Genomic DNA, 26535 nt, shown 5'->3' on the forward strand with positions numbered 1-26535 from the left:
CCCCTCCTCACCTCGGGGGGGGGGGACGGTCTCCTCTCCTCTCCCTCCTCACCTCGGGGGGGGGGGACGTCTCCTCTCCTCTCCCTCCTCACCTCGGGGGGGGGACGTCTCCTCTCCTCTCCCCTCCTCACCTCGGGGGGGGGACGTCTCCTCTCCTCTCCCTCCTCACCTCGGGGGGGGGACGTCTCCTCTCCTCTCCCTCCTCACCTCGGGGGGGGGACGTCTCCTCTCCTCTCCCTCCTCACCTCGGGGGGGGGACGTCTCCTCTCCTCTCCCTCCTCACCTCGGGGGGGGGACGTCTCCTCTCCTCTCCCTCCTCACCTCGGGGGGGGGGACGTCTCCTCCTCCTCTCCCTCCTCACCTCGGGGGGGGGGGACGTCTCCTCTCCTCTCCCTCCTCACCTCGGGGGGGGGGGACGTCTCCTCTCCTCTCCCTCCTCACCTCGGGGGGGGGGACGTCTCCTCTCCTCTCCCTCCTCACCTCGGGGGGGGGGACGTCTCCTCTCCTCTCCCTCCTCACCTCGGGGGGGGGGACGTCTCCTCCCCTCTCCCTCCTCACCTCGGGGGGGGGGGACGTCTCCTCTCCTCTCCCTCCTCACCTCGGGGGGGGGGGACGTCTCCTCTCCTCTCCCTCCTCACCTCGGGGGGGGGGACGTCTCCTCTCCTCTCCTCCTCACCTCGGGGGGGGGGGACGCTCCTCTCCTCTCCCTCCTCACCTCGGGGGGGGGACGTCTCCTCTCCTCTCCCTCCTCACCTCGGGGGGGGGACCGTCTCCTCTCCTCTCCCTCCTCACCTCGGGGGGGGGGACGTCTCCTCTCCTCTCCCTCCTCACCTCGGGGGGGGGGACGTCTCCTCTCCTCTCCCTCCTCACCTCGGGGGGGGGACGTCTCCTCTCCTCTCCCTCCTCACCTCGGGGGGGGACGTCTCCTCTCCTCTCCCTCCTCACCTCGGGGGGGGGACGTCTCCTCTCCTCTCCCTCCTCACCTCGGGGGGGACGTCTCCTCTCCTCTCCCTCCTCACCTCGGGGGGGGACGTCTCCTCTCCTCTCCTCCTCACCTCGGGGGGGGGGGACGTCTCCTCTCCTCTCCCTCCTCACCTCGGGGGGGGGACGTCTCCTCTCCTCTCCCTCCTCACCTCGGGGGGGGGACGTCTCCTCTCCTCTCCCTCCTCACCTCGGGGGGGAAGTCCCTCTCCTCTCCCTCCTCACCTCGGGGGGGACCTCTCCTCTCCCTCCTCACCCTCCGGGGGGGGACTCTCCTCCTCTCCCTCCTCACCTCGGGGGTGACCTCTCCTCTCCCTCCTCACCTCGGGGGGACGCTCCTCCCTCTCCCCCTCACCTCGGGGTCTCCTCTCCCTCCTCACCTCGGGGGGGACCTCTCCTCTCCCTCCTCACCTCGGGGGGGACGTCCTCTCCTCTCCCTCCTCACCTCGGGGGGGACGTCTCCTCTCCTCCCTCCTCTACCTCGGGGGGGACGTCTCCCTCTCCTCTCCCTCCTCACCTCGGGGGGGACGTCTCCTCTCCTCTCCTCTCCCTCCTCACCTCGGGGGGACGTCTCCTCTCCTCCTCTCCCTCCTCACCTCGGGGGGACGTCTCCTCTCCTCCTCTCCCTCCTCACTCGGGGGACGTCTCCTCTCTCTCCTCTCCCTCCTCACCTCGGGGGGACGTCTCCTCTCCTCTCCTCTCCCTCCTCACCTCGGGGGGACGTCTCCCTCTCCTCTCCTCCCTCCTCACCTCGGGGGACGTCTCCTCTCCTCTCCTCTCCCTCCTCACCCGGGGGGACGTCTCCTCTCCTCTCCTCTCCCTCCTCACCTCGGGGGGACGTCTCCTCTCCTCTCCTCTCCCTCCTCACCTCGGGGGGACGTCTCCTCTCCTCTCCTCTCCCTCCTCACCTCGGGGGGACGTCTCCTCTCCTCTCCTCTCCCTCCTCACCTCGGGGGGACGTCTCCTCTCCTCTCCTCTCCCTCCTCACCTCGGGGGGACGTCTCCTCTCCTCTCCTCTCCCTCCTCACCTCGGGTGGACGTCTCCTCCCCTCTCCTCTCCCTCCTCACCTCGGGGGGACGTCTCCTCTCCTCTCCTCTCCCTCCTCACCTCGGGGGGACGTCTCCTCTCCTCTCCTCTCCTCCTCACCTCGGGGGACGTCTCCTCTCCTCCCTCTCCCTCCTCACCTCGGGGGGACGTCTCCTCTCCTCTCCTCTCCCTCCTCACCTCGGGGGACGTCTCCTCTCCTCTCCTCTCCCTCCTCACCTCGGGGGGACGTCTCCTCTCCTCTCCTCTCCCTCCTCACCTCGGGGGGACGTCTCCTCTCCTCTCCTCTCCCTCCTCACCTCGGGGGGACGTCTCCTCTCCTCTCCTCTCCCTCCTCACCTCGGGGGACGTCTCCTCTCCTCTCCTCTCCCTCCTCACCTCGGGGGGACGTCTCCTCTCCTCTCCTCTCCCTCCTCACCTCGGGGGGACGTCTCCTCTCCTCTCCTCTCCCTCCTCACCTGGGGGGACGTTCCTCTCCTCTCCTCTCCCTCCTCACCTCGGGGGGACGTCTCCTCCTCCTCCTCTCCCTCCTCACCTCGGGGGGACGTCTCTCTCCTCTCTCTCCTCCTCAACCTCGGGGCCTCCTCACCTCGGGGGGACGTCTCCTCTCCTCTCCTCTCCCTCCTCACCTCGGGGGACGTCTCCTCTCCTCTCCTCTCCCTCCTCACCTCGGGGGGAACGTCTCCTCTCCTCTCCTCTCCCTCTCACCTCGGGGGGACGTCTCCTCTCCTCTCCTCTCCCTCCTCACCTCGGGGGGACGTCTCCTCTCCTCTCCTCTCCCTCCTCACCTCGGGGGGACGTCTCCTCTCCTCTCCTCTCCCTCCTCACCTCGGGGGGACGTCTCCTCTCCTCTCCTCTCCCTCCTCAACCTCGGGGGACGTCTCTCTCCTTCTCCTCTCCCTTCACCTCGGGGAAGTCTCCTCTCCTCTCCTCTCCCTCCTCACCTCGGGGGGACGTCTCCTCTCCTCTCCTCTCCCTCCTCACCTCGGGGGGACGTCTCCTCTCCTCTCCTCTCCCTCCTCACTCGGGGGGACGTCTCCTCTCCTCTCCTCTCCTCCTCACCTCGGGGGGACGTCTCCTCTCCTCTCCTCTCCCTCCTCACCTCGGGGGGACGTCTCCTCTCCTCTCCTCTCCCTCCTCACCTCGGGGGACGTCTCCTCTCCTCCTCTCTCCCTCCTCACCTCGGGGGGACCGTCTCCTCTCCTCTCCTCTCCCTCCTCACCTCGGGGGACGTCTCCTCTCCTCTCCTCTCCCTCCTCACCTCGGGGGACGTCTCCTCTCCTCTCCTCTCCTCCTCACCTCGGGGGACGTCTCCTCTCCTCTCCTCTCCCTCCTCACCTCGGGGGGACGTCTCCTCTCCTCTCCCTCTCCCTCCTCACCTCGGGGGACGTCTCCTCTCCTCTCCTCTCCCTCCTCACCTCGGGGGACGTCTCCTCTCCTCTCCTCTCCCTCCTCACCTCGGGGGACGTCTCCTCCTCCTCTCCTCTCCCTCCTCACCTCGGGGGGACGTCTCCTCTCCTCTCCTCTCCCTCCTCACCTCGGGGGGACGTCTCCTCTCCTCTCCTCTCCCTCCTCACCTCGGGGGGACGTCTCCTCTCCTCTCCTCTCCCTCCTCACCTCGGGGGGACGTCTCCTCTCCTCTCCTCTCCCTCCTCACCTCGGGGGGACGTCTCCTCTCCTCTCCTCCTCCCTCCTCACCTCGGGGGGACGTCTCCTCTCCTCTCCTCTCCCTCCTCACCTCGGGGGGACGTCTCCTCTCCTCTCCTCTCCCTCCTCTCCTCTCCCTCCTCACCCTCGGGGGGACGTCTCCTCTCCTCTCCTCTCCCTCCTCACCTCGGGGGGACGTCTCCTCTCCTCTCCTCTCCCTCCTCACCTCGGGGGGACGTCCTCTCTCTCCTCTCCCTCCTCACCTCGGGGGGACGTCTCCTCTCCTCTCCTCTCCCTCCTCACCTCGGGGGGACGTCTCCTCTCCTCTCCTCTCCCTCCTCACCTCGGGGGGAACGTCTCCCCTCTCCTCTCCTCTCCCTCCTCACCTCGGGGGGACGTCTCCTCTCCTCCTCCTCTCCCTCCTCACCTCGGGGGGACGTCTCCTCTCCTCTCCTCTCCCTCCTCACCCTCGGGGGACGTCTCCTCTCCTCTCCTCTCCCTCCTCACCTCGGGGGGACGTCTCCTCTCTCTCCTCTCCCTCCTCACCTCGGGGGGACGTCTCCTCTCCTCTCCTCTCCCTCCTCACCTCGGGGGGACGTCTCCTCTCCTCTCCTCTCCCTCCTCACCTCGGGGGGACGTCTCCTCTCCTCTCCTCTCCCTCCTCACCTCGGGGGACGTCTCCTCTCCTCTCCTCTCCCTCCTCACCTCGGGGGGCGTCTCCTCTCCTCTCCTCTCCCTCCTCACCTCGGGGGGACGTCTCTCTCCTCTCCTCTCCCTCCTCACCTCGGGGGGAGTCTCCTCTCCTCTCCTCTCCCTCCTCACCTCGGGGGGGACGTCTCCTCTCTCTCTCTCCCTCACGTCTCCTCTCTCTCCTCTCCCCTCCTCACCTCGGGGGGACGTCTCCTCTCCTCTCCTCTCCCTCCTCACCTCGGGGGGACGTCTCCTCTCCTCTCCTCTCCTCCTCACCTCGGGGGGACGTCTCCCTCTCCTCTCCTCTCCCTCCTCACCTCGGGGGGACGTCTCCTCTCCTCTCCTCTCCCTCCTCACCTCGGGGGACGTCTCCTCTCCTCTCCTCTCCTCCTCACCTCGGGGGACGTCTCCTCTCCTCTCCTCTCCCTCCTCACCTCGGGAGGGACGTCTCCTCTCCTCTCCTCTCCCTCCCTCACCTCGGGGGGACGTCTCCTCTCCTCTCCCTCCCTCCTCACCTCGGGGGACGTCTCCTCTCCTCTCCTCTCCCTCCTCACCTCGGGGGGACGTCTCCCTCTCCTCTCCTCTCCCTCCTCACTCGGGGGGACGTCTCTCTCCTCTCCTCTCCCTCTCACCTCGGGGGGACGTCTCCTCTCCTCTCCTCTCCCTCCTCACCTCGGGGGGACGTCTCCTCTCCTCTCCTCTCCCTCCTCACCTCGGGGGACGTCTCCCTCTCTCCTCTCCCTTCCTCACCTCGGGGGGACGTCTCCTCTCCCCTCTCCTCTCCCCTCACCTCGGGGGACGTCTCCTCTCCTCTCCTCTCCCTCCTCACCCACGGGGACGTCTCCCTCCTCTCCTCTCCCTCCTCACCTCGGGGGGACGTCTCCTCTCCCTCTCCTCTCCCTCCTCACCTCGGGGGGACGTCTCCTCTCCTCTCCTCTCCCTCCTCACCTCGGGGGGACGTCTCCTCTCCTCTCCCTCTCCTCCTCCCTCGGGGACGTCTCCTCTCCCTCCCTCTCCCTCCTCACCTCGGGGGGACGTCTCCTCTCCTCTCCTCTCCCTCCTCACCTCGGGGGGACGTCTCCTCTCCTCTCCTCTCCCTCCTCACCTCGGGGGGACGTCTCCTCTCCTCTCCTCTCCTCCCTCACCTCGGGGGACGTCTCCTCTCCTCTCCTCTCCCTCCTCACCTCTTGGGGGGACGTCTCCTCTCCTCTCCTCTCCCTCCTCACCTCGGGGGGACGTCTCCTCTCCTCTCCTCTCCTCCTCACCTCGGGGGGACGTCTCCTCTCCCTCTCCTCTCCCTCCTCACCTCGGGGGGACGTCTCCTCTCCTCTCCTCTCCCTCCTCACCTCGGGGGGACGTCTCCTCTCCTCTCCTCTCCCTCCTCACCTCGGGGGGACGTCTCCTCTCCTCTCCTCTCCCTCCTCACCTCGGGGGACGTCCTCCTCCTCCTCTCCCTCCTCCCTCGGGGGGACGTCTCCTCTCCTCTCCTCTCCCTCCTCACCTCGGGGGGACGTCTCCTCTCCTCTCCTCTCCCTCCTCACCTCGGGGGACGTCTCCTCTCCTCTCCTCTCCCTCCTCACCTCGGGGGGACGTCTCCTCTCCTCTCCTCTCCCTCCTCACCTCGGGGGGACGTCTCCTCTCCTCTCCTCTCCCTCCTCACCTCGGGGGGACGTCTCCTCTCCTCTCCTCTCCCTCCTCACCTCGGGGGGACGTCTCCTCTCCTCTCCTCTCCCTCCCCCACCTCGGGGACGTCTCCTCTCCTCTCCACCTCGGGGGGACGTCTCCTCTCCTCTCCTCTCCCCTCCTCACCTCGGGGGGACGTCTCCTCTCCTCTCCTCTCCCTCCTCACCTCGGGGGGACGTCTCCTCTCCTCTCCTCTCCCTCCTCACCTCGGGGGGACGTCTCCTCTCCTCTCCTCTCCCTCCTCACCTCGGGGGACGTCTCCTCTCCTCTCCTCTCCCTCCTCACCTCGGGGGGACGTCTCCTCTCCTCTCCTCTCCCTCCTCACCTCGGGGGACGTCTCCTCTCCTCTCCTCTCCCTCCTCACCTCGGGGGACGTCTCCTCTCCTCTCCTCTCCCTCCTCACCTCGGGGGGACGTCTCCTCTCCTCCTCCTCCTCCTCCTCACCTCGGGGGACGTCTCCTCTCCTCTCCTCTCCCTCCTCACCTCGGGGGGACGTCTCCTCTCCTCTCCTCTCCCTCCTCACCTCGGGGGGACGTCTCCTCTCCTCTCCTCTCCCTCCTCACCTCGGGGGGACGTCTCCTCTCCTCTCCTCTCCCTCCTCACCTCGGGGGGACGTCTCCTCTCCTCTCCTCTCCCTCCTCACCTCGGGGGGACGTCTCCTCTCCTCTCCTCTCCCTCCTCACCTCGGGGGGACGTCTCCTCTCCTCTCCCTCCTCACCTCGGGGGGACGTCTCCTCTCCTCTCCCTCCTCACCTCGGGGGGACGTCTCCTCTCCTCTCCCTCCTCACCTCGGGGGACGTCTCCTCTCCTCTCCTCTCCCTCCTCACCTCGGGGGGACGTCTCCTCTCCCTCTCCTCTCCCTCCTCACCTCGGGGGGACGTCTCCTCTCCTCTCCTCTCCCTCCTCACCTCGGGGGGACGTCTCCTCTCCTCTCTCTCCCTCCTCACCTCGGGGACGTCTCCTCTCCTCTCCCTCCTCACCTCGGGGGGACGTCTCCTCTCCTCTCCCTCCTCACCTCGGGGGGACGTCTCCTCTCCTCTCCCTCCTCACCTCGGGGGGACGTCTCCTCTCCTCTCCCTCCTCACTCGGGGGGACGTCTCCTCTCCTCTCCCTCCTCACCTCGGGGGGACGTCTCCTCTCCTCTCCCTCCTCACCTCGGGGGGACGTCTCCTCTCCTCTCCCTCCTCACCTCGGGGGGACGTCTCCTCTCCTCTCCCTCCTCACCTCGGGGGGACGTCTCCTCTCCTCTCCCTCCTCACCTCGGGGGGACGTCTCCTCTCCTCCCTCCTCACCTCGGGGGACGTCTCCTCTCCTCTCCCTCCTCACCTCGGGGGGACGTCTCCTCTCCTCTCCCTCCTCACCTCGGGGGGACGTCTCCTCTCCTCTCCCTCCTCACTCGGGGGGACGTCTCCTCTCCTCTCCCTCCTCACCTCGGGGGGACGTCTCCTCTCCTCTCCCTCCTCACCTCGGGGGGCCTCTCCTCTCCTCTCCCTCCTCACCTCGGGGGGACCTCTCCTCTCCTCTCCCTCCTCACCTCGGGGGACTCTCCTCTCCTCTCCCTCCTCACCTCGGGGGGACCTCTCCTCTCCTCTCCCTCCTCACCTCGGGGGGACCTCTCCTCTCCTCTCCCTCCTCACCTCGGGGGGACCTCTCCTCTCCTCTCCCTCCTCACCTCGGGGGGACCTCTCCTCTCCTCTCCCTCCTCACCTCGGGGGACCTCTCCTCTCCTCTCCCTCCTCACCTCGGGGGGACCTCTCCTCTCCTCTCCCTCCTCACCTCGGGGGACCTCTCCTCTCCTCTCCTCCTCACCTCGGGGGGACCTCTCCTCTCCTCTCCCTCCTCACCTCGGGGGGACCTCTCCTCTCCTCTCCCTCCTCACCTCGGGGGGACCTCTCCTCTCCTCTCCCTCCTCACCTCGGGGGGACCTCTCCTCTCCTCTCCCTCCTCACCTCGGGGGACCTCTCCTCTCCTCTCCCCTCCCCACCTCGGGGGGACCTCTCCTCTCCTCTCCCTCCTCACCTCGGGGGGACCTCTCCTCTCCTTCTCCCTCCTCACCTCGGGGGGACCTCTCCTCTCCTCTCCCTCCTCACCTCGGGGGGACCTCTCCTCTCCTCTCCCTCCTCACCTCGGGGGACCTCTCCTCTCCTCTCCCTCCTCACCTCGGGGGGACCTCTCCTCTCCTCTCCCTCCTCACCTCGGGGGACCTCTCCTCTCCTCTCCCTCCTCACCTCGGGGGGACCTCTCCTCTCCTCTCCCTCCTCACCTCGGGGGGACCTCTCCTCTCCTCTCCCTCCTCACCTCGGGGGGACCTCTCCTCTCCTCTCCCTCCTCACCTCGGGGGACCTCTCCTCTCCTCTCCCTCCTCACCTCGGGGGGACCTCTCCTCTCCTCTCCCTCCTCACCTCGGGGGGACCTCTCCTCTCCTCTCCCTCCTCACCTCGGGGGGACCTCTCCTCTCCTCTCCCTCCTCACCTCGGGGGGACCTCTCCTCTCCTCTCCCTCCTCACCTCGGGGGGACCTCTCCTCTCCTCTCCCTCCTCACCTCGGGGGGACCTCTCCTCTCCTCTCCCTCCTCACCTCGGGGGGACCTCTCCTCTCCTCTCCCTCCTCACCTCGGGGGGACCTCTCCTCTCCTCTCCCTCCTCACCTCGGGGGACCTCTCCTCTCCTCTCCCTCCTCACCTCGGGGGGGACCTCTCCTCTCCCTCCTCACCTCGGGGGGACCTCTCCTCTCCCTCCTCACCTCGGGGGGACCTCTCCTCTCCCTCCTCACCTCGGGGGGACCTCTCCTCTCCTCTCCCTCCTCACCTCGGGGGACCTCTCCTCTCCCTCCTCACCTCGGGGGGACCTCTCCTCCCCTCTCCTCTCCCTCCTCACCTCGGGGGGACCTCTCCTCTCCTCTCCCTCCTCACCTCGGGGGACCTCCCCTCTCCTCTCCCTCCTCACCTCGGGGGGACGTCTCCCCGGCCTCTCACCTCCTCTTCTCGGTGACGTTCATCCTCTGCTCCCGTCCACTTCGTCCTTTCACTCTTCGGAACATCCTGCCCGGTACCGGCTTCCGCTTTCCCTTGCCGGATATGACCCGCCGGAACCAAACAACCACACGTGGGTAACACTTCCGGTACCCGGGGCATGCAGTGCATATAACCGGATGTAGTTCTGACCGTGCTGGAAGACGTCCAATCACAGCGCAGGAGCCGCGGGGCATGCTGGGAACAGAACGATCCACCTGGTCCCGAGGACCTGTCACATGTACCGGCAACACCGAGACGTAGATACAGTACTGGTGGTATCACACAAAAGAGGATTAGATACACAGCTCAGCAGTCAGTATCACACAGGATAGGATTAGATACACGGCTCAGCAGACAGTATCACACAGGATAGGATTAGATACACGGCTCAGCAGACAGTATCACACAGGATAGGATTAGATACACGGCTCAGCAGTCAGTATCACACAGGAGAGGATTAGATACACGGCTCAGCAGACAGTATCACACAGGATAGGATTAGATACACGGCTCAGTAGTCAGTATCATACAGGAGAGGATTAGATACACAGCTCAGCAGACAGTATCATACAGGAGAGGATTAGATACTCGGCTCAGCAGACAGTATCACACAGGAGAGGATTAGATACACGGCTCAGCAGACAGTATCACACAGGAGAGGATTAGATACACGGCTCAGCAGTCAGTATCACACAGGAGAGGATTAGATACACGGCTCAGTAGTCAGTATCATACAGGAGAGGATTAGATACACGGCTCAGCGGACAGTATCACACAGGAGAGGATTAGATACACGGCTCAGTAGTCAGTATCATACAGGAGAGGATTAGATACACGGCTCAGCAGTCAGTATCACACAGGAGAGGATTAGATACACGGCTCAGCAGACAGTATCACACAGGACAGGATTAGATACACGGCTCAGCAGACAGTATCACACAGAAGAGGATTAGATACACAGCTCAGCAGACAGTATCACACAGGATAGGATTAGATACACGGCTCAGCAGTCAGTATCACACCGGATGGGATTAGATACACGGCTCAGCAGACAGTATCACACAGGAGAGGATTAGATACACGGCTCAGCAGACAGTATCACACAGGAGAGGTTTAGATACACGGCTCAGTAGTCAGTATCATACAGGATAGGATTAGATACACGGCTCAGCAGACAGTATCACACAGGATAGGATTAGATACACAGCTCAGCAGACAGTATCACACAGGATAGGATTAGATACACGGCTCAGCAGACAGTATCACACAGGATGGGATTAGATACACGGCTAAGCAGACAGTATCACACAGGATGGGATTAGATACATGGCTAAGCAGACAGTATCACACAGGATGGGATTAGATACACGGCTCAGCAGACAGTATCACACAGAAGAGGATTAGATACACGGCTCTGCAGACAATATCACACAGAAGAGGATTAGATACACTGCTCAGCAGACAGTATCACACAGGATGGGATTAGATACACGGCTCCGTAGTCAGTATCACACAGGAGAGGATTAGATACACGGCTCTGCAGTCAGTATCACACAGGAGAGGATTAGATACACGGCTCAGCAGTCAGTATCACACAGGAGAGGATTAGATACACGGCTCAGCAGACAGTATCACACAGGAGAGGATTAGATACACAGCTCAGCAGACAGTATCACACAGGATGGGATTAGATACACGGCTCCGTAGTCAGTATCACACAGGAGAGGATTAGATACACGGCTCAGCAGTCAGTATCACACAGGAGAGGATTAGATACACGGCTCTGCAGACAATATCACACAGAAGAGGATTAGATACACGGCTCAGCAGTCAGTATCACACAGGAGAGGATTAGATACACGGCTCAGCAGTAAGTATCACACAGGAGAGGATTAGATACACGGCTCAGCAGACAGTATCACACAGGAGAGGATTAGATACACAGCTCAGCAGACAGTATCACACAGGAGAGGATTAGATACACAGCTCCGTAGTCAGTATCACACAGGAGAGGATTAGATACACGGCTCAGCAGACAGTACCACACAGGATAGGATTAGATACACGGCTCAGCAGACAGTATCACACAGGAGAGGATTAGATACACGGATCAGCAGTCAGTATCACACAGGAGAGGATTAGATACACGGCTCAGCAGTCAGTATCACACAGGAGAGGATTAGATACACGGCTCTGCAGACAGTATCACACAGAAGAGGATTAGATACACGGCTCTGCAGACAGTATCACACAGAAGAGGATTAGATACACGGCTCAGCAGTCAGTATCACACAGAAGAGGATTAGATACACGGCTCTGCAGACAGTATCACACAGGAGAGGATTAGATACACGGCTCAGCAAACAGTATCACACAGAAGAGGATTAGATACACAGCTCAGCAGACAGTATCACACAGGATAGGATTAGATACACGGCTCAGCAGACAGTATCACACAGGATGGGATTAGATACACGGCTCCGTAGTCAGTATCACACAGGAGAGGATTAGATACACGGCTCAGCAGACAGTATCACACAGGATGGGATTAGATACACGGCTCAGCAGTCAGTATCACACAGGAGAGGATTAGATACACGGCTCAGCAGACAGTATCACACAGGATGGGATTAGATACACGGCTCCGTAGTCAGTATCACACAGGAGAGGATTAGATACACGGCTCAGTAGTCAGTATCATACAGGAGAGGATTAGATACACGGCTCAGCGGACAGTATCACACAGGAGAGGATTAGATACACGGCTCAGTAGTCAGTATCATACAGGAGAGGATTAGATACACGGCTCAGCAGTCAGTATCACACAGGAGAGGATTAGATACACGGCTCAGCAGACAGTATCACACAGGAGAGGATTAGATACACGGCTCAGCAGTCAGTATCACACAGGATAGGATTAGATACACGGCTCAGCAGACAGTATCACACAGGAGAGGATTAGATACACGGCTCAGCAGACAGTATCACACAGAAGAGGATTAGATACACAGCTCAGCAGACAGTATCACACAGGATAGGATTAGATACACGGCTCAGCAGTCAGTATCACACCGGATGGGATTAGATACACGGCTCAGCAGACAGTATCACACAGGAGAGGATTAGATACACGGCTCAGCAGACAGTATCACACAGGAGAGGTTTAGATACACGGCTCAGTAGTCAGTATCATACAGGAGAGGATTAGATACACAGCTCAGCAGACAGTATCACACAGGATAGGATTAGATACACGGCTCAGCAGACAGTATCACACAGGATGGGATTAGATACACGGCTAAGCAGACAGTATCACACAGGATGGGATTAGATACATGGCTAAGCAGACAGTATCACACAGGATGGGATTAGATACACGGCTCTGCAGACAGTATCACACAGAAGAGGATTAGATACACGGCTCTGCAGACAATATCACACAGAAGAGGATTAGATACACTGCTCAGCAGACAGTATCACACAGGAGAGGATTAGATACACGGCTCAGCAGTCAGTATCACACAGGAGAGGATTAGATACACGGCTCAGCAGACAGTATCACACAGGAGAGGATTAGATACACAGCTCAGCAGACAGTATCACACAGGATGGGATTAGATACACGGCTCCGTAGTCAGTATCACACAGGAGAGGATTAGATACACGGCTCAGCAGTAAGTATCACACAGGAGAGGATTAGATACACGGCTCAGCAGACAGTATCACACAGGAGAGGATTAGATACACAGCTCAGCAGACAGTATCACACAGGAGAGGATTAGATACACAGCTCCGTAGTCAGTATCACACAGGAGAGGATTAGATACACGGCTCAGCAGACAGTACCACACAGGATAGGATTAGATACACGGCTCAGCAGACAGTATCACACAGGAGAGGATTAGATACACGGATCAGCAGTCAGTATCACACAGGAGAGGATTAGATACACGGCTCAGCAGACAGTATCACACAGGAGAGGATTAGATACACGGCTCTGCAGACAGTATCACACAGAAGAGGATTAGATACACGGCTCTGCAGACAGTATCACACAGAAGAGGATTAGATACACGGCTCAGCAGTCAGTATCACACAGAAGAGGATTAGATACACGGCTCTGCAGACAGTATCACACAGGAGAGGATTAGATACACGGCTCAGCAGACAGTATCACACAGAAGAGGATTAGATACACAGCTCAGCAGACAGTATCACACAGGAGAGGATTAGATACACGGCTCAGCAGACAGTATCACACAGAAGAGGATTAGATACACAGCTCAGCAGACAGTATCACAAAGGATAGGATTAGATACACGGCTCAGCAGACAGTATCACACAGGATGGGATTAGATACACGGCTCCGTAGTCAGTATCACACAGGAGAGGATTAGATACACGGCTCAGCAGACAGTATCACACAGGATGGGATTAGATACACGGCTCAGCAGTCAGTATCACACAGGAGAGGATTAGATACACGGCTCAGCAGACAGTATCACACAGGATGGGATTAGATACACGGCTCCGTAGTCAGTATCACACAGGAGAGGATTAGATACACGGCTCGGCAGACAGTATCACACAGGATAGGATTAGATACACGGCTCCGTAGTCAGTATCACACAGGAGAGGATTAGATACACGGCTCTGCAGACAGTATCACACAGAAGAGGATTAGATACACGGCTCAGCAGTCAGTATCACACAGGAGAGGATTAGATACACAGCTCAGCAGTCAGTATCATACAGGAGAGGATTAGATACACGGCTCTGCAGACAGTATCACACAGGAGAGGATTAGATACACGGCTCTGCAGACAGTATCACACAGGAGAGGATTAGATACATGGCTCCGTAGTCAGTATCACACAGGAGAGGATTAGATACACGGCTCAGCAGACAGTATCACACAGGAGAGGATTAGATACACGGCTCCGTAGTCAGTATCACACAGGAGAGGATTAGATACACGGCTCTGCAGACAGTATCACACAGGAGAGGATTAGATACACGACTCAGCAGTATCACACAGGAGAGGATTAGATACACGACTCAGCAGTATCACACAGGATAGGATTAGATACACGGCTCTGCAGACAGTATCACACAGGAGAGGATTAGATACACGACTCAGCAGTATCACACAGGAGAGGATTAGATACACGGCTCTGCAGACAGTATCACACAGGAGAGGATTAGATACACGGCTCTGCAGACAGTATCACACAGGAGAGGATTAGATACACGGCTCTGCAGACAGTATTACACAGGAGAGGATTAGATACACGGCTCCGTAGTCAGTATCACACAGGAGAGGATTAGATACACGACTCAGCAGTATCACACAGGAGAGGATTAGATACACGGCTCTGCAGACAGTATTACACAGGAGAGGATTAGATACACGGCTCCGTAGTCAGTATCACACAGGAGAGGATTAGATACACGACTCAGCAGTATCACACAGGAGAGGATTAGATACACGGCTCTGCAGACAGTATCACACAGAAGAGGATTAGATACACGGCTCAGCAGACAGTATCACACAGGATAGGATTAGATACACGGCTCTGCAGACTGTATCACACAGGAGAGGATTAGATACACGACTCAGCAGTATCACACAGTAGAGGATTAGATACACGGCTCTGCAGTCAGTATCACACAGGAGAGGATTAGATACACGGCTCAGTAGTCAGTATCATACAGGAGAGGATTAGATACACGGCTCAGCGGACAGTATCACACAGGAGAGGATTAGATACACGGCTCAGCAGTCAGTATCACACAGGATAGGATTAGATACACGGCTCAGCAGTCAGTATCATACAGGAGAGGATTAGATACACGGCTCAGCAGACAGTATCACACAGGATAGGATTAGATACACGGCTCAGCAGTCAGTATCACACAGGAGAGGATTAGATACACGGCTCAGCAGTCAGTATCACACAGGAGAGGATTAGATACACGGCTCAGCAGTCAGTATCACACAGGAGAGGATTAGATACACGGCTCAGCAGACAGTATCACACAGGAGAGGATTAGATACACTGCTCAGTAGTCAGTATCACACAGGAGAGGATTAGATACACGGCTCAGCAGACAGTATCATACAGGAGAGGATTAGATACACAGCTCAGCAGACAGTATCACACAGGATAGGATTAGATACACGGCTCAGCAGTCAGTATCATACAGGAGAGGATTAGATACACAGCTCAGCAGACAGTATCATACAGGAGAGGATTAGATACACGGCTCAGCAGTCAGTATCACACAGGAGAGGATTAGATACACGGCTCATCAGTCAGTATCACACAGGAGAGGATTAGATACACGGCTCAGCAGTCAGTATCATACAGGAGAGGATTAGATACACGGCTCAGCAGTCAGTATCACACAGGAGAGGATTAGATACACGGCTCAGTAGTCAGTATCATACAGGAGAGGATTAGATACACGGCTCAGCGGACAGTATCACACAGGAGAGGATTAGATACACGGCTCAGCAGTCAGTATCACAGGAGAGGATTAGATACACGGCTCAGCAGACAGTATCACACAGGAGAGGATTAGATACACGGCTCAGCAGTCATTATCACACCGGATGGGATTAGATACACGGCTCAGCAGACAGTATCACACAGGAGAGGTTTAGATACACGGCTCAGTAGTCAGTATCATACAGGAGAGGATTAGATACACAGCTCAGCAGACAGTATCACACAGGATAGGATTAGATACACGGCTCAGCAGACAGTATCACACAGGAGAGGATCAGATACACGGCTCAGCAGATACTATCACACAGGATGGGATTAGATACACGGCTCAGCAGACAGTATCACACAGGATAGGATTAGATACACGGCTCAGCAGTCAGTATCACACAGGAGAGGATTAGATACACGGCTCAGCAGACAGTATCACACAGGAGAGGATTAGATACACAGCTCAGCAGACAGTATCACACAGGATAGGATTAGATACACGGCTCAGCAGACAGTATCACACAGGAGAGGATTAGATACACGGATCAGCAGACAGTATCACACAGGAGAGGATTAGATACACGGCTCAGCAGTCAGTATCACAGGAGAGGATTAGATACACGGCTCAGCAGTCAGTATCACACAGGAGAGGATTAGATACACGGCTCAGCAGTCAGTATCACAGGAGAGGATTAGATACACGGCTCAGCAGTCAGTATCACACAGGAGAGGATTAGATACACGGCACAGCAGACAGTATCACACAGAAGAGGATTAGATACACGGCTCTGCAGACAGTATCACACAGAAGAGGATTAGATACACGGCTCAGCAGTCAGTATCACACAGAAGAGGATTAGATACACGGCTCTGCAGACAGTATCACACAGAAGAGGATTAGATACACGGCTCTGCAGACAGTATCACACAGAAGAGGATTAGATACACGGCTCAGCAGTCAGTATCACACAGAAGAGGATTAGATACACGGCTCTGCAGACAGTATCACACAGGAGAGGATTAGATACACGGCTCAGCAGACAGTATCACACAGAAGAGGATTAGATACACGGCTCAGCAGACAGTATCACACAGGATAGGATTAGATACACGGCTCAGCAGTCAGTATCATACAGGAGAGGATTAGATACACGGCTCTGCAGACAGTATCACACAGGAGAGGATTAGATACACGGCTCAGCAGACCGTATCGCACAGGATAGGATTAGATACACGGCTCAGCAGACAGTATCACACAGGAGAGGATTAGATACACGGCTCAGCAGACAGTATCACACAGGATAGGATTAGATACACGGCTCAGCAGACAGTATCACACAGGATAGGATTAGATACACGGCTCAGCAGACAGTATCACACAGGAGAGGATTAGATACACGGCTCAGCAGTCAGTATCACACAGGAGAGGATTAGATACACAGCTCAGCAGACAGTATCACACAGGATAGGATTAGATACACAGCTCAGCAGACAGTATCACACAGGATAGGATTAGATACACGGCTCAGCAGACAGTATCACACAGGAGAGGATTAGATACACGGATCAGCAGTCAGTATCACACAGGATAGGATTAGATACACGGCTCAGCAGACAGTATCACACAGGAGAGGATTAGATACACGGATCAGCAGACAGTATCACAGGAGAGGATTAGATACACGGCTCAGCAGACAGTATCACACAGGAGAGGATTAGATACACAGCTCAGCAGACAGTATCACACAGGATAGGATTAGATACACGGCTCAGCAGACAGTATCACACAGGAGAGGATTAGATACACGGCTCAGCAGTCAGTATCACAGGAGAGGATTAGATACACGGCTCAGCAGTCAGTATCACACAGGAGAGGATTAGATACACGGCTCAGCAGTCAGTATCACAGGAGAGGATTAGATACACGGCTCAGCAGTCAGTATCACACAGGAGAGGATTAGATACACGGCACAGCAGACAGTATCACACAGAAGAGGATTAGATACACGGCTCTGCAGACAGTATCACACAGAAGAGGATTAGATACACGGCTCAGCAGTCAGTATCACACAGAAGAGGATTAGATACACGGCTCTGCAGACAGTATCACACAGAAGAGGATTAGATACACGGCTCTGCAGACAGTATCACACAGAAGAGGATTAGATACACGGCTCTGCAGACAGTATCACACAGAAGAGGATTAGATACACGGCTCAGCAGTCAGTATCACACAGAAGAGGATTAGATACACGGCTCTGCAGACAGTATCACACAGGAGAGGATTAGATACACGGCTCAGCAGACAGTATCACACAGAAGAGGATTAGATACACAGCTCAGCAGACAGTATCACACAGGAGAGGATTAGATACACAGCTCAGCAGACAGTATCACACAGGATGGGATTAGATACACGGCTCAGCAGTCAGTATCACACAGGAGAGGATTAGATACACGGCTCGGCAGACAGTATCACACAGGATAGGATTAGATACACGGCTCCGTAGTCAGTATCACACAGGAGAGGATTAGATACACGGCTCCGTAGTCAGTATCATACAGGAGAGGATTAGATACACAGCTCAGCAGACAGTATCACACAGGATGGGATTAGATACACAGCTCAGCAGACAGTATCACACAGGAGAGGATTAGATACACGGCTCAGCAGACAGTATCACACAGGATGGGATTAGATACACGGCTCAGCAGACAGTATCACACAGGATGGGATTAGATACACGGCTCAGCAGACAGTATCACACAGGATAGGATTAGATACACGGCTCAGCAGACAGTATCACACAGGATAGGATTAGATACACGGCTCAGCAGTCAGTATCATACAGGAGAGGATTAGATACACGGCTCTGCAGACAGTATCACACAGGAGAGGATTAGATACACGGCTCAGCAGACCGTATCGCACAGGATAGGATTAGATACACGGCTCAGCAGACAGTATCACACAGGAGAGGATTAGATACACGGCTCAGCAGACAGTATCACACAGGAGAGGATTAGATACACGGCTCAGTAGTCAGTATCATACAGGAGAGGATTAGATACACAGCTCAGCAGACAGTATCACACAGGATAGGATTAGATACACAGCTCAGCAGACAGTATCACACAGGATAGGATTAGATACACGGCTCAGCAGACAGTATCACACAGGATAGGATTAGATACACGGCTCAGCAGACCGTATCGCACAGGATAGGATTAGATACACGGCTCAGCAGACCGTATCGCACAGGATAGGATTAGATACACGGCTCAGCAGACAGTATCACACAGGATAGGATTAGATACACGGCTCAGCAGACCGTATCGCACAGGATAGGATTAGATACACGGCTCAGCAGACAGTATCACACAGGATAGGATTAGATACACGGCTCAGCAGACCGTATCGCACAGGATAGGATTAGATACACGGCTCAGCAGACCGTATCGCACAGGATAGGATTAGATACACGGCTCAGCAGACAGTATCACACAGGATAGGATTAGATACACGGCTCAGCAGACCGTATCGCACAGGATAGGATTAGATACACGGCTCAGCAGACCGTATCGCACAGGATAGGATTAGATACACGGCTCTGCAGACAGTATCACACAGGAGAGGATTAGATACACGGCTCAGCAGACCGTATCGCACAGGATAGGATTAGATACACGGCTCAGCAGACAGTATCGCACAGGAGAGGATTAGATACACGGCTCAGCAGACAGTATCACACAGGAGAGGATTAGATACACGGCTCAGTAGTCAGTATCATACAGGAGAGGATTAGATACACGGCTCAGCAGTCAGTATCACACAGGAGAGGATTAGATACTCGGCTCAGCAGACAGTATCACACAGGATAGGATTAGATACACGGCTCATCAGACAGTATCGCACAGGAGAGGATTAGATACTCGGCTCAGCAGACAGTATCACACAGGATAGGATTAGATACACGGCTCAGCAGACAGTATCGCACAGGAGAGGATTAGATACACGGCTCAGCAGACAGTATCACACAGGATAGGATTAGATACACGGCTCATCAGACAGTATCGCACAGGAGAGGATTAGATACACGGCTCAGCAGACAGTATCGCACAGGATAGGATTAGATACACGGCTCAGCAGACAGTATCACACAGGATAGGATTAGATACTCGGCTCAGCAGACAGTATCACACAGGATAGGATTAGATACACGGCTCAGCAGACAGTATCACACAGGATAGGATTAGATACTCGGCTCAGCAGACAGTATCACACAGGATAGGATTAGATACACGGCTCAGCAGACAGTATCACACAGGATAGGATTAGATACACGGCTCAGCAGACAGTATCACACAGGATAGGATTAGATACACGGCTCATCAGACAGTATCGCACAGGAGAGGATTAGATACACGGCTCAGCAGACAGTATCGCACAGGATAGGATTAGATACACGGCTCAGCAGACAGTATCACACAGGATAGGATTAGATACTCGGCTCAGCAGACAGTATCACACAGGATAGGATTAGATACACGGCTCAGCAGACAGTATCACACAGGATAGGATTAGATACTCGGCTCAGCAGACAGTATCACACAGGATAGGATTAGATACACGGCTCAGCAGACAGTATCACACAGGATAGGATTAGATACACGGCTCAGCAGACAGTATCACACAGGATGGGATTAGATACACGGCTCAGCACACAGTATTACAGGACACGGATGCAGACACTGAGTATATGAGGTTTGGCGGCCTCTCAGCTGTATATGGAGGCTGCGGTCTCCTCCCATCAGACTGAGGCCTCCGTCACACGTACTGGAGACACATACACCCATTATAATCTATGGGGCTGCGCAGCACGGATAACAGTCTCTGTGCAGACGCCGGGGCCCATGCAGCGGGTCGTTACATGGAACATCAGGGTTACACTGATTGTTATGGGGGGCACGGTCTTGCGGGTGATCTGCCGTTTATCTGCAGAACCGCGTACCCATACTGCATCGCTGTGTTCCTCCCCCTTAAAGAGACAGCACACTACAAATACAATGACTATGAACTCGTGATGGAAAAGAAGATCTTTAATGCAGCAGGATGGGGCCAGGTAAAAATAAATACTTATAAATAGTTGTGAGACCTCGCGGAGCACGGGGAGATCTCTTCTATCTCAACTGTTAAAATACATTCCTATTTTAGAACTGGAGAACGGCGCCCCATGCTGGCAGAAACGTGTCCTGCCTGTCCTCCCCGGCGTCGGGGTCAGACTTCACAGTATCTCGCACAATCATCCTGGGATTAGAAAACTATTTTACAGAAATGTCGTGTCAGGAAGGCGGCAGAGGGAGCGAGCAGACGGGGGGGCTTCTACCCCATGTGAAGGGTTAATCTGCGCCTGATCAGTCCAACCACAGAAGACGCCGCGTCCATCCTGTAGTTACCGCTCCCGAGGACTCGTCACATCGCCGCTGTGACCACACAAGAGGGGGGGTGTGGAAGTCCACGGAAATGAATCGAATGCAGATGATGAACCCAGCGATCAGCATCCTGCACTCGACAGAAAACGTCCAAACACTGTACGTGTGATTCCAGTAGATCCCGAGGAGCGTCTGCAGAGATCATGGCCGCACAGGTCACAGCCGCAGAGATCACGGCCGCACAGGTCACAGCCGCACAGGTCACAGCCGCAGAGATCACGGCCGCACAGGTCACAGCCGCAGAGATCACGGCCGCACAGGTCACAGCCGCAGAGATCACGGCCGCACAGGTCACAGCCGCAGAGATCACGGCCGCACAGGTCACAGCCGCAGAGATCACGGCCGCACAGGTCACAGCTGCAGAGATCACGGCCGCACAGGTCACAGCCGCAGAGATCACGGCCGCACAGGTCACAGCCGCACAGGTCACAGCCGCAGAGATCACGGCCGCACAGGTCACAGCCGCAGAGATCACAGCCGCACAGGTCACAGCCGCAGAGATCACAGCCGCAGAGATCACGGCCGCACAGGTCACAGCCGCAGAGATCACGGCCGCACAGGTCACAGCCGCAGAGATCACGGCCGCACAGGTCACAGCCGCAGAGATCACAGCCGCACAGGTCACAGCCGCAGAGATCACGGCCGCACAGGTCACAGCCGCAGAGATCACGGCCGCACAGGTCACAGCTGCAGAGATCATGGCCGCACAGGTCACGGCCGCAGAGATCACGGCTGCAGAGATCAAGGCCGCACAGGTCAAAGCCGCAGAGGTCACAGCCACAGAGATCACGGCCACAAAGGTAACAGCCACAGAGACCACGGCCACAGAAGTCACAGCCGAGGCATCAGTCACTTTTCGTGGACACTGGTCAGTCCTTATGTACAGCTGTGAGGTTGGAGAACACGGAATGAGGGAAGGCGACTCCATGCCAAACAAAACTAAACCCTGAAGAATGGCGCACGTGAAGCCGTCGCCCAATCAACGCTGCAGACGGTCACAGAGCAAAGCCTCCGGAGCAGAAAGCAGGAGCGCTACATACTGCCACAGGTGGGGAGCCTGATCTCGTCCTGTGAGCGGAGACGTGGCTGTAGTGGTCCATGTGCGGCCGGACGTCAGGGTTTGCCAATGTGCATCTCGCTGTTCCCGTTCATATTGGTGGTGGTGATGATGTACTGTGTGGCTTGGGACGGGTTCGCAGAGCTTTGCTCCATGTGGTCCTGGTTGGTGGTCACCTCCTCTGTGAGTGCAGCCGCCTTCTTCATCTCCAGGTCGGTCTGCCCATCAGAAATCACATAGTGCGTCTACAAGAGGCAAAGAGATCATCAGGAAGGACACGACGACGGGGGAGGGGGGACCTGCCGGACGAACCAAGGGCAGCGCGGACCTGACAGGTTCCATTATTGCAGACGTGCATTTCTCCCAGAGACCTACTCCGGCGTATTGCAGCTCGTCTCGCTATGTGGGCGAAGGGAGCAGCCGAGGGCCTGACCTCCATGACTCCTCACCCCATCCCCGGCCTCGACTCATAGCTGACCTCCATGACTCCTCACCCCATCCCCGGCCCTCACTCATAGCTGACCTCCATGACTCCTCACCCCATCCCCGGCCTCTACTCATAGCTGACCTCCATGACTCCTCACCCCATCCCCAGCCTCCACTCATAGCTGACCTCCATGACTCCTCACCCCATCCCCGGCCTCCACTCATAGCTGACCTCCATGACTCCTCACCCCATCCCCGGCCCTCACTCATAGCTGACCTCCATGACTCCTCACCCCATCCCCGGCCTCTACTCATAGCTGACCTCCATGACTCCTCACCCCATCCCCAGCCTCCACTCATAGCTGACCTCCATGACTCCTCACCCCATCCCCGGCCTCCACTCATAGCTGACCTCCATGACTCCTCACCCCATCCCCGGCCCTCACTCATAGCTGACCTCCATGACTCCTCACCCCATCCCCGGCCCTCACTCATAGCTGACCTCCATGACTCCTCACCCCATCCCCGGCCTCTACTCATAGCTGACCTCCATGACTTCTTACCCCATCCCCGGCCTCCACTCATAGCTGACCTCCATGACTCCTCACCCCATCCCCGGCCCTCACTCATAGCTGACCTCCATGACTCCTCACCCCATCCCCGGCCTCCACTCATAGCTGACCTCCATGACTCCTCACCCCATCCCCAGCCTCCACTCATAGCTGACCTCCATGACTCCTCACCCCATCCCCAGCCTCCACTCATAGCTGACCTCCATGACTCCTCACCCCATCCCCGGCCCTCACTCATAGCTGACCTCCATGACTCCTCACCCCATCCCCGGCCTCCACTCATAGCTGACCTCCATGACTCCTCACCCCATCCCCAGCCTCCACTCATAGCTGACCTCCATGACTCCTTACCCCATCCCCGGCCTCCACTCATAGCTGACCTCCATGACTCCTCACCCCATCCCCGGCCTCCACTCATAGCTGACCTCCATGACTCCTCACCCCATCCCCGGCCTCCACTCATAGCTGACCTCCATGACTCCTCACCCCATCCCCGGCCTCCACTCATAGCTGACCTCCATGACTCCTCACCCCATCCCCGGCCCTCACTCATAGCTGACCTCCATGACTCCTTACCCCATCCCCGGCCTCCACTCATAGCTGACCTCCATGACTCCTCACCCCATCCCCGGCCTCCACTCATAGCTGACCTCCATGACTCCTCACCCCATCCCCGGCCTCCACTCATAGCTGACCTCCATGACTCCTCACCCCATCCCCAGCCTCCACTCATAGCTGACCTCCATGACTCCTCACCCCATCCCCGGCCCTCACTCATAGCTGACCTCCATGACTCCTCACCCCATCCCCGGCCTCCACTCATAGCTGACCTCCATGACTCCTCACCCCATCCCCGGCCTCCACTCATAGCTGACCTCCATGACTCCTCACCCCATCCCCGGCCTCCACTCATAGCTGACCTCCATGACTCCTCACCCCATCCCCGGCCCTCACTCATAGCTGACCTCCATGACTCCTCACCCCATCCCCGGCCTCCACTGATAGCTGACCTCCATGACTCCTCAACCCATCCCCGGCCCTCACTCATAGCTGACCTCCATGACTCCTCACCCCATCCCCAGCCTCCACTCATAGCTGACCTCCATGACTCCTCACCCCATCCCCGGCCCTCACTCATAGCTGACCTCCATGACTCCTCACCCCATCCCCAGCCTCCACTCATAGCTGACCTCCATGACTCCTCACCCCATCCCCGGCCCTCACTCATAGCTGACCTCCATGACTCCTTACCCCATCCCCGGCCCTCACTCATGGCTGACCTCCATGACTCCTTACCCCATCCCCGGCCTCCACTCATAGCTGACCTCCATGACTCCTCACCCCATCCCCGGCCTCCACTCATAGCTGACCTCCATGACTCCTCACCCCATCCCCGGCCTCCACTCATAGCTGACCTCCATGACTCCTCACCCCATCCCCGGCCTCCACTCATAGCTGACCTCCATGACTCCTCACCCCATCCCCGGCCCTCACTCATAGCTGACCTCCATGACTCCTCACCCCATCCCCGGCCTCCACTGATAGCTGACCTCCATGACTCCTCAACCCATCCCCGGCCCTCACTCATAGCTGACCTCCATGACTCCTCACCCCATCCCCGGCCTCCACTCATAGCTGACCTCCATGACTCCTCAACCCATCCCCGGCCCTCACTCATAGCTGACCTCCATGACTCCTTACCCCATCCCCGGCCCTCACTCATAGCTGACCTCCATGACTCCTTACCCCATCCCCGGCCCTCACTCATAGCTGACCTCCATGACTCCTTACCCCATCCCCGGCCTCCACTTATAGCATGATGGAGTCGGTCTGCAGGTCTTGCTGCCTGTGGTTCCTCCAGCAGAAGTTGTCGGACAAGATCCAGTCAGTGTGAACATACCTTTACTTGGCCGCTGTTCATCGGGGTCATGGAGGTCCCCACAGCCGCCTCCGTAATGACGTACTGCCCCTGAGGTAACGTCATCATCTGGATCTCAGAAGCTAAAGACGAAAGATAAAACTGCCGAGTAAGAGGCGGAGACTAGGAGTAATTCTCCCAACCACGAGACCACCTGTGCCATCCTTGGGTGGGCGACACCTACACATGCCGTCTACTGAAGGAAGCCCCCCGGTCACTGGCTATGCTATGTTCTGTGCTTACTGCTTCTGTACCAGCGGCATCAATCATGTCCGTTCCTCCAGGACCTGTCTACTCCTATAATGGGGCGGGGCGTTCCTCCAGGTCCCCCTAGTCCTATAATGGGGCGGGGCGTTCCTCCAGGCCCCCCTAGTCCTATAATGGGGCGGGGCGTTCCTCCAGGTCCCCCTAGTCCTATAATGGCGCGGGGCGTTCCTCCAGGTCCCCCTAGTCCTATAATGGCATGGGTCGTTCCTCCAGGTCCCCCTAGTCCTATAATGGGGCGGGGCGTTCCTCCAGGTCCCCCTAGTCCTATAATGGGGCGGGGCGTTCCTCCAGGTCCCCCTAGTCCTATAATGGCGCGGGGCGTTCCTCCAGGCCCCCCTAGTCCTATAATGGGGCGGGGCGTTCCTCCAGGCCCCCCTAGTCCTATAATGGGGCGGGGCGTTCCTCCAGGTCCCCCTAGTCCTATAATGGCGCGGGGCGTTCCTCCAGGTCCCCCTAGTCCTATAATGGCATGGGTCGTTCCTCCAGGTCCCCCTAGTCCTATAATGGGGCGGGGCGTTCCTCCAGGCCCCCCTAGTCCTATAATGGGGCGGGGCGTTCCTCCAGGTCCCTCTAGTCCTATAATGGCGCGGGTCGTTCCTCCAGGTCCCCCTAGTCCTATAATGGGGCGGGGCGTTCCTCCAGGTCCCCCTAGTCCTATAATGGGGCGGGGCGTTCCTCCGGGTCCCCCTAGTCCTATAATGGGGCGGGGCGTTCCTCCAGGTCCCCCTAGTCCTATAATGGGGCGGGGCGTTCCTCCAGGCCCCCCTAGTCCTATAATGGGGCGGGGCGTTCCTCCAGGTCCCCCTAGTCCTATAATGGCGCGGGGCGTTCCTCCAGGTCCCCCTAGTCCTATAATGGCATGGGTCGTTCCTCCAGGTCCCCCTAGTCCTATAATGGGGCGGGGCGTTCCTCCAGGCCCCCCTAGTCCTATAATGGGGCGGGGCGTTCCTCCAGGTCCCTCTAGTCCTATAATGGCGCGGGGCGTTCCTCCAGGTCCCCCTAGTCCTATAATGGCATGGGTCGTTCCTCCAGGCCCCCCTAGTCCTATAATGGGGCGGGGCGTTCCTCCAGACCCCTCTAGTCCTATAATGGCATGGGTCGTTCCTCCAGGCCCCCCTAGTCCTATAATGGGGCGGGGCGTTCCTCCAGGACCCCTCTAGTCCTATAATGGCATGGGTCGTTCCTCCAGGCCCCCCTAGTCCTATAATGGGGCGGGGCGTTCCTCCAGACCCCTCTAGTCCTA

The 26535-nt window shown here is 57.5% G+C and overlaps 2 protein-coding genes across 9 annotated transcripts in view; both read right to left on the reverse strand.

Moving 5' to 3' along the window:
* Nucleotides 1–9160, reverse strand: part of NFRKB (nuclear factor related to kappaB binding protein) — a 29910-nt gene extending 20750 nt beyond the window's left edge. For 3 of the 4 annotated variants that reach the window (XM_073657452.1, XM_073657449.1, XM_073657451.1), the window contains exon 1: nucleotides 9021–9160. The gene's annotated coding sequence lies outside the window, so the exon portion shown is untranslated. Of the gene's footprint in view, nucleotides 1–8991 lie in introns of all 4 variants that reach the window. The other variant, XM_073657450.1, reaches the window with a different exon arrangement.
* Nucleotides 9161–20641: 11481 nt separating this feature from the next.
* Nucleotides 20642–26535, reverse strand: part of PRDM10 (PR/SET domain 10) — a 46328-nt gene continuing 40434 nt past the window's right edge. For all 5 annotated transcript variants that reach the window (XM_073657455.1, XM_073657457.1, XM_073657458.1 and 2 more), the window contains 2 exons: nucleotides 25008–25108; nucleotides 20642–22354 (listed from right to left, as the gene is read on the reverse strand). In XM_073657455.1, coding sequence (XP_073513556.1) covers nucleotides 22166–22354; nucleotides 25008–25108 — 290 coding nt within the window. In that variant the 3' untranslated portion in view covers nucleotides 20642–22165. The remainder of the gene's footprint in view (nucleotides 22355–25007; nucleotides 25109–26535) is intronic.

The sequence above is a fragment of the Phyllobates terribilis genome, unplaced genomic scaffold, assembly GCF_046119375.1.
Source record: "Phyllobates terribilis strain yellow unplaced genomic scaffold, ASM4611937v1 Scaffold_12__6_contigs__length_324123572, whole genome shotgun sequence".
NCBI classification, from domain to species: domain Eukaryota; kingdom Metazoa; phylum Chordata; class Amphibia; order Anura; family Dendrobatidae; genus Phyllobates; species Phyllobates terribilis.